At 43.3% G+C, this 13,630-nt stretch overlaps 1 protein-coding gene across 1 annotated transcript in view; it reads right to left on the reverse strand.

Annotated features, from left to right (window-relative positions):
* heatr4 (HEAT repeat containing 4) overlaps positions 1 to 13,630 on the reverse strand; it is a 116,224-nt gene that overhangs the window by 22,034 nt on the left and 80,560 nt on the right. The window contains exons 8-10 of the mRNA XM_073040530.1: positions 7,805 to 7,985; positions 4,220 to 4,289; positions 232 to 421 (exon numbers count right to left, since the gene is read on the reverse strand). Coding sequence (XP_072896631.1) covers positions 232 to 421; positions 4,220 to 4,289; positions 7,805 to 7,985 — 441 coding nt within the window. The remainder of the gene's footprint in view (positions 1 to 231; positions 422 to 4,219; positions 4,290 to 7,804; positions 7,986 to 13,630) is intronic.

The following is a 13,630-nucleotide window of genomic DNA, read 5'->3' on the forward strand; positions in this document are numbered from 1 at the left end:
TTGATATAAACCACCTGGATTAAGTGGTCTGGTACTATACAAGTGTTCTAACACAACGAACACAGAGAGTGCCCTACAAACATGGTCACAAATATTGAGAAAGAACTTAGATCTTTGCTTTCAGATGCATAGACTTGGAACAGGAAACAGATAGCACTGTCAGTGCATTAGATTCGGGCTGTGGCAGTTGCTCTCTCAAGGATCTCTGGATTACACTGAACACACACTTACTTCCACACCAGTAGGTCGCTCTCCACCAGGAGCCGCTGTCTTAAAACACTTTGTACTTTGGCATCCTGCAAGTTCAGGGACACAATAGTGTTACAGGCTTCCATTCGTATGCCAGGTTCATTTTCATAATGAAGTGCCCAAAGCAACAAATCCTTCAGCTCCTCGGTTACGTAGCCAATGGCGCCTAAAGCTTCTCCATCAAGGTGCAAGTAACAAGAATAAGAGTGAACAATATCAGAGCCTGGTTCTCAGTATAGAATTAAACCATATCAAGAAAGTGTGCAGACGAACTTCCACAACCCATTGGTCCATAGAGGGAGTGCCTGGAACTACAACTCAGTCCTGACAACAGGACAGGAGAGCCATGTAGGACAGCAGAAGGTTGTAAGCAAATGTTACTGTCATATCACTTTGCATGAAGGCTGGGTGATGTGTTTGTGAGCCTAACCAGAAACATTATTTGATATCTTACACAAAGTTCCACTGTGCATCAAGTCCCTGGTAGGTCTTAACCAGTGGGAAGAAACCCTTTTTGATGTTAGTCAAAACTTTGAAGATATAATGAACTGCAGCTGTTGGAATCTGGAGCAACACCCAAAAAGTAAGACAGCATCAATGGAGTGAAGTGAATGCTTCAAGTCAAAATCTTTCTTTTGGACTGAGTTCAACCTTTAACTGAGCCGGTACTCAAGTCTCTCAGAGTTATACAGCAATACAGCATGGATACAATCATGTTTTCCACCAGCTTGTCACAATTTCCTGCATTTGGCCCATATCAGTTTAAAAACACCACCCTACCGCCCCCCTGGCACATAATTCTTAAATGATTTGGTCATACCTGCTTTATCTAGATCCACTGGTGGATCATTCCTTATAATCACTGCCCTCTGTGTGGAAAAAGTTGCCCCTTGGGACTTTCTTAAATCTTTACACTCTGACCCTAAATCAATACTCCCCAGTTTTGGATGCCTCTTCCCTAGAGTGAAGAATGTTGCCAGCCATGCTATCAATGCCTCTCATAATTTTAAACACTTCTGTAAGGTTGTCCCTCATTCTCCTATGCTCCAAGGAATAAAGACATGACATAGTCAATCTCTCCCTGTATCTCAGGCCCTCCAGATTTGGCAAATTATGTCTTTCTGAACTCTTTCCAGTTTAACTCTTTTTTTCATATAACAGGGTGACCAAAACAGTACACATATACCATTGCAACATTGATGTACCAACTCCTATTCTCAATGTCTTGACTAATGAAGGCCAGCCTGCTAAACAGCTTTTTCGCCTCCCTGTCTAATGTGATTCCATTCTCACTTGTACTGGTTCCCTCAATACCATTACACTCCCTCATGCACTACTATTCACAGTATAAGTCCTACATTGGTTTGACTTTCCAAAATGCAGCACCTCATACTTATGTGTATTGAAATCCATTTTCCACTCTTTGGCCCACTTCCCTAACTGACCAAGATCACCTGTAATCCATAATGACTTTCACTATGAACCTTCCAGTAAAGTGGCAGATCGCCTCTCTGGGTCCAAACACAGGTGAATTGTTTGTCCTTTGTCCATTTTTTACAATTGCAAGACACTGCTAGTTATCAAGATAATCGAGTACTGCAGATCTACCCCATTAGCAAGTTGGTCGATAGCAGTGGAGCTGGACTTGTTGAGGCCTGCTTCAGCCATCCAGGGAAGAAGACGTCAGAGGAAGTTTCTGGTCCAACAAATGGTGGAAATGACTGGCTTGGACAATTTTATTGTGTTTGCATGATCTTGCTGGATATTGATAATGCAGAATACTGCAAGTCCAATTCACTAGTTCATTGGTGAGACTGACAACAGGAGCTACATAGTTTCAGCTGTTGTGCAGACTAGACCCATGTGCCTCAGGGTTGCCCTGTGCAGTTGCTAGGGAAGGAGATGTCAGAGCTGGCTGCATGCTACTGGCTTGGGGGTCCACAAGACATGGCAGGATTAGGCCATTCAGCCCATTAAGTCTGTTCCACCATTCCATCATGGCTAATCCCTGATCCCATTCAACCCCATACACCTGCCATCTCACCATACCCCTTGATGCCCTGACCAATCAGGAATCTATCAACTTCTGCTTTAAATATACCCACAGACTTGGTCTCCACCGCAGTCTGTGGCAGAGCATTCTACGGATTCAGCACTTTTTGGCTACAAAAATTCCTCCTTGCCTCTGTTCTAAAAGGTCACCCCTCGATTTTGAGGCTCTGCCCTTTGGTTCTGAACAACCCCACCACAGAAAACATCCTCTTCACATCTACCTTGTCTAGTCCTTTCAGCATTCAGTAGGTTTCAATGAGATCCCCCTGCATTCTTCTAAATTCCAGTGAGTACAGGTTCAAAGCTGCCAAATGCTCCTCATATGTTAACCCCTTCATTCCCAGAATCATCCTTGTGAATCTCCTCTGGACTCTCTTCAATGACAACACATCCTCTCTGAGATATGGGGCCCAAAACTGTTGACGATACTCCAAGTGTGGCCTGACTAGTGTCTTATAAAGGCTCAGCATTATCTCCTTGCTTTTATATTCTATTCCTGTTGAAATAAATGTCAACATTGCATTTGCCTTCTTTACCACAGACTCAACCTATAAATTAATCTTCTGGGAATCTTGCATGAGGACTCCTAAGTCCCTCTGCAACTCTGAAGTTTGGACCTTCTCCCCATTTAGATAATAGTCTGCACTATTGTTCCTTTTATCAAAATGCATTATCATACATTTCCCAACAGTGTATTCGATCTGCCACTTTTTTGATCAGTCTTCCTATCTGTCCAAGTCCTGTTGCAATTGCATTGCTTCTCCTTTTGGTGCTGCCCTCTAGTGCTCACTTGGTGGAAGACAAGCTGGATTGCATTTGTTTGTGGCATGAACCATTGATCTGCAGGCCACAACGTTCAAGGAGTTGGGCTATATGATCATTTTTGCTAACTGTATGTTTTTCTGCCATCTATGTGTGTTGTGTGTGACAATACTCGATATCTTAAATGAGCTATATGTGCCTTGTGCTGTATTTTTCACCTTGGCCTCAGAGTAACACTATCGTGTTTGGTTGTATTCATGGATAGTTGACTGACAATTAAACTTGAACTTGAACAGTGCCCCCTAATTCAAGATAAATTGTCATTCAACTATTCATGAATACAGCCAAACGAGATGGCACCACTCTGGACCAAGGTGCAGCATACAGCACAAGGCACATATAGCTTATTTAAGATATTGAGTACATATAAGATATCAGTAAAATATACTCACAAAAAATATAGTCCAAGGCCAAGAAATTTTGCAGAAATCTGCAGTCAGCCACAATACAGCTTGTCTTTCATTGAGTGAACACTATCATTACATCATCTCAAACAGGTTATCCTCTCTATGAACAAACTTAGTTTCCCATTAGACATTTTCTCATGCCCCTCCAAGGAGATCCCTACTCCTCCCTCCACTCCTACCCCTGACCATCCTGGTCACTAGCTTGTTTCTAATGGCAGAATATTTCAAAGGAAGGGCCTTCTCTAGATTCATACAACCATTGGATAGGCCTGACCAGATCCATTGTTTACCCTGGCTTAAGTGCCTATGTAAAGAACTCTCAGCATTTATGGGTATGTGGAATGAGCTGCCAGTGGTCTAGGCAGATACAATTACAATATTTAAAAGACACTTGGATTTGTATGCGGATGGGAAAGGTTTGGAGTTAAACACGGTCAAATAGGACTAGATCATGGAGCATGGAGGCACCTAATTTGGCACAGACAGATTGAGCCGAAGGGTCTGTTTCCATGCTGTTTGACTCCATGACTGTAAATACACTCACAAAGTTGTATGCTCTCTCCTGGGAAGCTATTGGAAGTAGGAGCAAAATGTGCCACAGCTTACTGGCTGTATCCTTAAAGGTAAAAAGGAAATACTACATTTGTATATCCCAGGGTTGTTAGACAAAGGAATGTCATCACACCTACCCTTGATTGCATAAGCCTTCACTTTCCAGATGTGGTCAGACTGCATCAAGCGCAGCAGTTGATGAAGGACCTGCGGGTGACACAGGGATTACACTCAGACTTTAAGTGCCCCTCAACAAGACCCCAACTCTTGACAGTCAAAGGTTCTCAAGGACCTTGCCCTACTTGACATCACTGGATTGACAGACATCAGCCTAGAAAAGATGCTCTTCAACTACACAGCTAGAGTAAATGGAGATGAATAAGTGGAAGGTTGTATTCCTTACTGACCCTTTGATTCTCCACAAAGTAGAACATGGAGGTGAATGCAGCATCTCCACGACTGAGCATTTGCCTTTGGTGGCACGAGAGGATATGTGGACCATAGGGCGTGTTTCCATCTTTGACTCTATAAAATTGTTGGGTGAGACAGTGTGGCCAGGATGTTCTTGATGTGCGGGTTCCTGTCATAGACAGTGGGACAATTTCAATCAGCATCATTCTAGCAGCCCATGATGACCAGTTGCTCAGGAAGTTTTAAGGACTGGGTGACCACTGTTCCTGTCTCTTCCACCTCACCTTCCAATTAACCTTTCAATACTCTGCTAGTCCTCCTTAGCCTCTAGAACCCTTAAGTGTCCTACCATGACTGTCCCCGCCCCAAACCCAGGATATCCGGATTTATCCTGTGCACCATAGCTGTTGATCAGAATGGGTCTTGCTGGGCAGCAGCATGGTTGTCAAGATCTGAGTGTGGATGGTGCTGGTGACTCCTAAACCCAGTTAAGAGTTTGATGGGGACTGGATCAGTGGGAAACATTCATTTGGCATTGATCCCCACTCATTCAGTTCAGGGCTGATGCAGGGACTTTGTCAATGAGGAACAGAGTGTTCCCATGACTCTTACTAACTATGGGATGCAGAGCAGAACCCACAACTGGAAGGAAAGCAACAGTTAACACAAGGACCTCCACACTTAGAAATGTTGCTTTGCCAAAATACTACAATTCAGTGGCCAACACACTGTGAGTGAGTTCTTTCTCAGTGACTCGAGTAGTTTTCAGATGTAGGGGCAGAAATCACATGGGCAAGAAATTTGGGAGGGCAAATTAGATGGGCAATTTGGAATGGACAGTCAGGAGTGGGAAGTTTTGAGGTTAGGAAATGGCAAAAATGGATTAGGAATGAGATATATCAGGATAATCTGTGATGAGAAATGTGAAAACATGAAAGACAATATTTTGGAAAATTGGAGCAGGAAATTAGGGATGAGCAATGATATGAGGAATAATTACACATAGGAATTGGCAAGAGGACGGTTGCAGCGCGGTGGCAGCGGGGCCCTTCAACGGGTAATTGCATTACTGCCACCAGCCTACCATCAAGGACAGGTATACAGAAAGATGCCAAGCAACATGAAGGAACCTACCCACCCTGCTCATAGACTGTTTGTACCACTCCCATCAGGGAGGAGGCTAAGTGGCATCCTGCCAGGACCACCAGACTCACAACCTGATTCATTCCCCACCCGCTAACCTGCCCCTCCACCTTACGTACAAATATCCCTGTGCCTAGCATCACTTTATAGACATGCAATCAATCTATGATTATAAGCTATTTTATATGTTTATCTTTACTGTGTTCTTTATGATTATTATATTCTTTATCTTTTGTGGGATTCTTTGTGCTGCATCGGATCTGGAGTAGCAATTTCCTTCTCCTTTACACTTGTATACAGGAAATGACATTAAATAATCCTATATCTTTGAGTTTTATATTTGTTCAAGGTATGGGCTGGTTCAGTCTGAACTTGTCCATTCCTAATTGCCCTTGAGAAGGTGGTGGTGAGATGCCTTCTTGAAATGGTCAGTCGTTAAACTGATGGTATACCCACAATGTGTTAGGGAGGGAGTTTCAGGATTTTGACCTGGCAACAGAGAAGGAATGGTGATATATTTCCAAGTCAGGATGGTGTGTGGTTTGGAGGGTAACTTTCAGAGGGTGGTGTCCCATGTCTTTATTGCTCCTGTTCTTCTGTCTCATAGAGGTTATGAGTTTGGAAGGTGTTGTCCAAGGAGTCTTGGAGAGTTGCTGCAGTGTTTCCTGTAGAGGATACAAAACTACGGCTACTGTGCATTAGTGGTCAAGTGAGTAAACGATTGTGGATGGCAGATTTATCAAGCAGTTTTCTATGTCCAGTGTCATCTGAGTCCCTTGAATGTTGAAGTTGCACTCATCCAGGCAAGTGCAGAGTGCTTCATCACACTCCTGACTTGAGCCCTGATGATGGTGGACAGTCTTCGAGGAGTTAAAAGATGAGTAACTCGCTGCAGGATTCTTAACTTTATACCTGTTCCTGTAACATTGTGTATATGGCTGGCCAAGTTCAGAATCTGGACACTTGACAATGGACAGATATGGTCTAGTAAATTCAGCAGGCAGTTTAAACTTGGTGTAATTAGGAAGAGAAATACATGATGAGAAACTAAAGATTTGTAATTAGGAATGACTAATTAAGGAAAAGTGGTTAGAAATGTGAACTTATGGATGACAATGAGTGATAAATTAGTATGGTATGGGAAATTAAAGAGGAGAAACTGGGTTCAGCCACTCATGGATGGGAAATCAGGTCAGGAAATTAAGGTGAGGAACTAAGGATAGACAAAAGGCATAGGAAAAATATATTTTAAACCTGGGACTGGTAAAAGTCAGAAACCAAAAGATTGGGATGGGAAGAAAAGTAAAAATAAAAATGGCAGATGCTGGAAATCCAAGATAAAAATAAAAGATGCTGGAAAAACTCAACAGATCAGGCAGCTTCTAAAAGATACAGAAATGATGTTTTACTTCTGATAAAATGAGTTCCCATCTTTTTCTGTTTTAAAATTGGTTGACAAGGGAAAGGACATTATAAGTGAGAAATTAGAGAAGTGCAAATAGGAAAGGAAGTTAGGAACGGGAAATTTGGATTAGGCAGTTTGAGATGAAATATTCTAATATCGCTGTATCATGGAATGGTTACATGACAGGTGGAGGATGGGCATCCCATTGCTTCTGTGCCACAACAACCCTCTGTTGTGCTAACCAACTCTTTCTATAACCTTGCAATGTACACTTATCTAATTCGCACTTGAGGAAGACAATGGAACAGTACTCTACCACATTTGAGAGGAGAAATTAGGAACAGGCACTTATTGGACTGGAAGAAAAGGAGAGAAGATGGGGAATGGAGAAAGAGAAATGGACATTTAGGGATTAGAAATTGGGAATTTGATGTACCCATTTAGAGAAGGGCAATTATGGAAGAACAACAAAGAAAGTGAAATTAGGAAACTTAGCAGGAGATCATCAGGAGCAGAAATTTGGGTTAGGCAATTTATGTCTGATCAGTGTTCTACCTTGTGTAAATAATTAAGAACACTACCTATGTATAAGCTGTTGAATCAGGTCGAGATGATAAAATCTGTTCTGACCTGATTACAGGAAAGGAAGCGAAATCCACATGGGCACAATCTTCTGCTCCCTGCCAAATGTTTTAGAGTAATCTAAATTTTAGAGACAGAAGAGGCTGTAGGTGTTGGAATCTGTAGCAAAAATAATCTGTACCTTCTCATCTTTTAACTTAAGCAGACCAGCAGTCAGGCACGCCTCTTTCCGCACACCAACGAAATCATCCTTGAAGCAGTCTAGGAAGCTGGGCATCAGTTTTCCCGTCATCACTCCAAGCAGACCAATGCAGGACAGAGCCTCAATTCGTATTCTGCTGTCCCCTTTATCCAGTCTCTCTCTGCAACACAAAGACCTCATATTTTACTATATATGCACAGAGACCTCTTTGTTAACCCCTAATCCTCCATACATAATCCCATGACTCCTCTCACACTAACTCTCCCCAAGGTTCATTCCTCACACATTATTCTTTAATCACCTTGCTTGGGCAGGCCCTCAGATCAAGGATTTCACATTGACTCCAATCCTAAGGGGCTGATGAGATCAATGTGGGACCTGCAGATTTTCCACAGCTGGAACTGGAGGGGGTTGAAGAGGTGGGTGTATGGGTAGTTAGAGAACTGATCTGCTCCTTCCACTGTTTGCACAGAGCACCATGTGCTCCTGATGCACGAAACTTCGGTTAAGTCCATGAGAGTTCATGGAGAAGATCCTGAGAGGCAGGGTTTATGACCATTTGGAGAAGCATAAGATGATTAGGAATAGTCAGCATGACTTTGTCAAAGGCAAGTCATGCCTTACAAGCCTGATTGAATTTTTTGAGGATGTGACTAAGCACATTGATGAAGGTAGGGCAGTAGATGTAGAGTATATGGATTTTAGCAAGGCGTTTGACAAAGCACCCCATGCAAGGCTTATTGAGAAAGTAAGGAGACATGGGATCCAAGGGGACATTGCTTTGTGGATCCAGAACTGGCTTGTACACAAAAAGCAAAGAGTGGTTGTAGACGGGTCATATTTTGCATGGAGGTTGGTGACCAGTGGAGTGCCTCCGGGATCTGCTCTGGGACCCCTTCTTTTCGTGATTTTTGTAAGTGACCTGGATGAGGAAGTGGAGGGATGGGTTAGTAAATTTGCTGATGACACAAAGGTTGCAGGTGTGGATAGTGTGGAGGGCTGTCAGAGGTTACAACGGGACATTGATAGGATGCAAAACTGGGCTGAGAAGTGGCAGATGGAGATTAACCCAGATTAGTGAGAGGTGGTTCATTTTGGTAGTTCAAGTATGATGGCAGAATGGTAAGATTAATGGTAATATTCTTGGCAGTGTGGAGGATCAGAGGGATCTTGAGGTCCAAGTCCATAGGACACCCAAAGCTGCTGCGCAGGTTGACTCTGGTTAAGAAGGCATACAGTGCAATGGCCTTCATCAACCATGGGATTGAATTTGAGAGCCATGAGGTAATGTTAGGACCCTGGTCAGACCCCACTTGGAGTACTGTGCTCAGTTCTGGTCGCCTCACTACAGGAAGGATGTGGAAACCGGAGAAAGGGTGCAGAAGAGATTTACAAGGAAGTTGCCTGGATTGGGGAGCGTGCCTTATAGGTTGAGTGAACTCGTGTTTTTTCCTTGGAGCTACAGAAGATGAGAAATGACCTGATAGAGGTATACAAGATGATGAAAGGCATTGATCATGTGGATAGTCAGAGGCTTTATCCCAGGGCTGAAATGGCTAACAAGAGAGGACAGTTTTAAGGTACTTGAAAGTAGGTACAGAGGAGATGTCAGGGGTAAGTTTTTTTTTTTTACGCAGAGTGGTGAGATGCCAGCAACGGTGGTGAAGACGGGTACAATAGGGTCTTTTAAAAGGCTCCTGGATAGGTACATGGAGCTTAGAAACATAGAGGGCTATGGGTAACCCTAGGTAATTTCTAAAGTGAGTGCATGTTCAGCACAGCATTGTGGGCCAAAGGGCCTGTATTGTACTGTAGGTTTTCTATGTTATTAAGTCAAGTCAAATTTATTGTCGTATCTACAAATATGGTGAAATATAAGTATAATGAGCAACTTGCTTGAAGCAGTATCACATGCACTGAAGTTCAGACAACACATAACATAGATTATACATAAATCACATGAGACAGTAGAGGAAGGGGGGAAATGGATCATGACAAAAGGCACAATCAGAGACAAGAGGTGATCAATAGTGTTGATTGCTGAGGTAGGGTTAGAGTTGTGCAGGTCAGTTCCAAAACTAGATGGTTGTAGGGCAGTAGGTGTTCCTGAACCTGGTGGTATAGGACTTCAAGCTTCTGTACTTCAAAATCATCCTGACTACTATTTCTCCACCAGGAGTAATTATAGACCAGAGGCTCCCAGGAGTCAGAAGGATGTTACATTCCTTTAAAAAGGTTTTGAGTACATCCTTGAATCTCTTTTATTTAGATTGGAAAACTGTAATTGTCACTCCACTCTTCAAGAAGGGAGATAGATAGAAGAAAGGAAACTATAGGCCAGTTAGTCTGACCTCAGTGATTGGGAAAATGCTGGATTCTATTACTAAGGATGAGGTCTCATGGTACTTGGAGGGACATAAAATAGGCCATAGTCAGCATGGTTTCCTCAATGGAAAATCTTGCCTGACAAATCTGTTGGAAATCTTTAAAGAAATAACAAGCAGGATAGACAAAGGAGAACTGGTTGATGTTGTGCACTTGGATTTTCAGAAGGCCTTAAACAAGGTGCCACACATGAGGGTCTTAACAAAATACAAGCCCCTGGTATTACCGGGAAGGTTCTAGCATGGATAAAGCAGTGGCTGACTGACATGAGACAGAGTTGGAATAAAGGAAGCATTTTCTGGTTTGCTGCCGGTGACTAATGGTGTTCCACAGGGGTCTGTGTTGGGACTGATTCTTTTTCTGTTATATGTCAATGATTTGGATGATGGATTTAATGGCTTTGTTGCAAAGTTTTCAGATGATATGAACATAGGTGGAGCAGCAGGTAGTTTTGAGGAATTATAGAGGCTACAGACTTCCTGACTGGGAGATCTCAGTCAGTCCAGATTGGGAGCAGCATCTCCAACACCATCACACTGAGCACGGGGGCTCCCCAGGGTTGCGTGCTCAGTCCACTGCTGTTCACTCTGCTGACCCACGACTGTGCTGCAACACACAGCTCGAACCATATCATTAAGTTTGCCGATGACACCACTGTGGTGGGTCTCATCAGCAAGAATGACGACTCAGCTTACAGAGAGGAGGTGCAGCGGCTAATGGACTGGTGCAGAGCCAACAGCCTGTCTTTTAATGTGAACAAAACAAAAGAGATGGTTGTTGACTTCAGGAGGGCACGGAGCGACCACTCCCCGCTGAACATCGACGGCTCCTTGGTAGAGATCGTAAAGAGCACCAAATTTCTTGATGTTCACCTGACGGAGAATCTCACCTGGTCCCTCAACACCAGCTCCATAGCAAAGAAAGCCCAGCAGCGTCTCTACTTTTTATGAAGGCTGAGGAAAGTCCATCTCCCACCCCCACATCCTCATCACATTCTACAGGGGTTGTATTAAGAGCGTCCTGAGCAACTGCATCACTGCCTGGTTCAGAAATTGCACCATCTTGGATCGCAAGACCCTGCAGCGGATAATGAGGTCAGCTGAGAAGATCATCGGGGTCTCTCTTCCCGCCATTACGGACATTTACACTACACGCTGCATCCGCAAAGAAAAAAGCATTATGAAGGACCCCATTCATCCATCATACAATCTCTTCTCCCTCCTGCTGTCTGGGAAAAGGCTCTGAAGCATTCGGGCTCTTACAACCAAACTATATAACAGTTTCTTCCCCCAAGTTATCAGACTCCTCAATATCCGAAGCCTGGACTGACACCTGTCCTGTTTATTATTTATTGTAATGCCAGCACTGTTTTTGTGCACTTTATGCAGTCCAGTGTAGGTCTGTAGTCTAGTATAGCTCTCTCTGTGTTTTATTACGTAGTTCAGTCTAGTTTTTTTGTACTGTGTCATGTAAACAATGGTCCTGAAAAACGTTGTCTCATTTTTACTATGCACTGTACCAGCAGTTATGGTCGAAATGACAATAAAAGTTGACCTGACTTGACTTACAGAAGGACCCAGACAGATTAGGAGATTGGGCAAATAAATGGCAGCTATGTGTCGAGAAGTTATGGTCATGTACTTTTGTAGAAGAAATTGAAGGGTTGACTATTTTCCAAATGGAGAAAAAAAATGCAAAAACCTGAGGTGCAGAGGGACTTGGGAGTCCTTGTGCAGGATTCCCTGAAGTTTAATTTGCAGGTTGAGTCTGGGTTGAGGAAGGCAAATGCATTGTTAGCATTCATTTCAAGAGGACTAGAATATAAAAGCAAGGATGTAATATTGAGACTTCATAAAGCACGGGTGAGGCCTCACTTGGGAGTATTTGAGCAGTTATCTTAGAAAGGATGTGCTGAAACTGGAGAGGGGTCAAAGGAGGTTCATGAAAATGATTCCATGATTGAATGGCTTGTCATATGAAGTGTATGGACCTGTACTCATTGGAATTCAGAAGAATGAGTGGTGACCTCATTAAAATCTGTTGAATGGTGAACAGCCTTGACAGAGTGGGTGTGGAGAGGATGTTTCTATGGTGGGGGAGTCTAAACCCAGAGGATAAAGAATAGAGGGGTGTCCTCTTAGAATGGAGATGAGGAGGAATTTCTTTATCCATGGAGTGGTGAATCTCTGGAATTCTTTGCACAAGCAGTTGTGGAGGTCAAGTCTGTATGTATATTCAAGAAAGGGGTTGATAGATCCACAATTGGTCAATGTATGAAGGGATAAGGGGAGAAATCAGGGGATTGGGGCTGAGAGTCATGGTGATGTGGCTGAGCAGATTCGATGGGTCAGATGGTCTTATGCTTCAGGTAAGCTTTTCCTATGAATATCCATTTGAGGAATCAGGTTTTGGGCACGTAAGTGTTCAAATACATTGCCTAAACTTGGAGATGTTACATAAAGCTAAAAGGAAGGTGGGTGAGTACAGTTTAGGATAAACAGAGCATTTCTGATAAAGTGCCAGGAATGCCAAGGGGATTTGGCTGTTTGGTTTATGGGAGCACTAATGAAGAGGGATCCTGGTCTTTTTTCAACATGTTTCTTATGAATAAATTTTGATATCCTGACCTGGTATCGAGACTAAAAATCCAGGAGAAAAATATGAAAAATATAAAAATATGAATCAAAACATAATTAGCTATGAAGCTGTAGAGCAGAGATACACATTGGAGGATGCACGCTACTTTGGACAGATGCAGTGAGCCCACCACCATGGTGGGAGGAGCTGAAAAAGGTGGAACCAGAGGTTTCCATAGACCCAGGTGACTTTTTGCAGTTCATTCACGAAACAACTTATTCTTCCTGTCTTCTCAAGATGGCTGGGGTCCTGTTGGAGTCTGTGAAGTCAAACTATGATTCTCCACAAGCAGTGGGTCTCAGATCCAGCATGCAGCCTAGCATTTTGATAGTTTAGGGGAACAGACCTGGAGACTACCCAGTTCCTCGCTGATGTCACCAATGGGACACTGAAACATTGAGACAGCATAAAATGTACGCTGCTGTTGGAAGAAGGCCCCTGTACTTGGGTGATCCTCTTTCTCTCTCTCATGGTGGGTGAGGGCCTGTCTGTCCATGAGTTGGGAGACTGGAACATCAAAACAGTGAGTTGCCGGTGTCCCACTCTTGTTGCAGGAGTGATCTCTCTCTCTCCCTGGCTTGTGAGAGAGCATGTCTGAGATACCGCAAGGATTGTAGTTTTTAATAGACTCTAGATCAAGGTCTCTTTGGGGCTTTTGCTGTTGCTTGCATGGTGGGGGTAGGGACAGAGGGGCAATGCTTTTTTGCAGCTTGTGCATGGGAGAGGGGGGGATGGGTCCTGAGGTTCTGACATTTCTGTCATTCATTCTTGGGGTTTTTTTCT

Source organism: Hemitrygon akajei, chromosome 3, assembly GCF_048418815.1.
Source record: "Hemitrygon akajei chromosome 3, sHemAka1.3, whole genome shotgun sequence".
NCBI classification, from domain to species: domain Eukaryota; kingdom Metazoa; phylum Chordata; class Chondrichthyes; order Myliobatiformes; family Dasyatidae; genus Hemitrygon; species Hemitrygon akajei.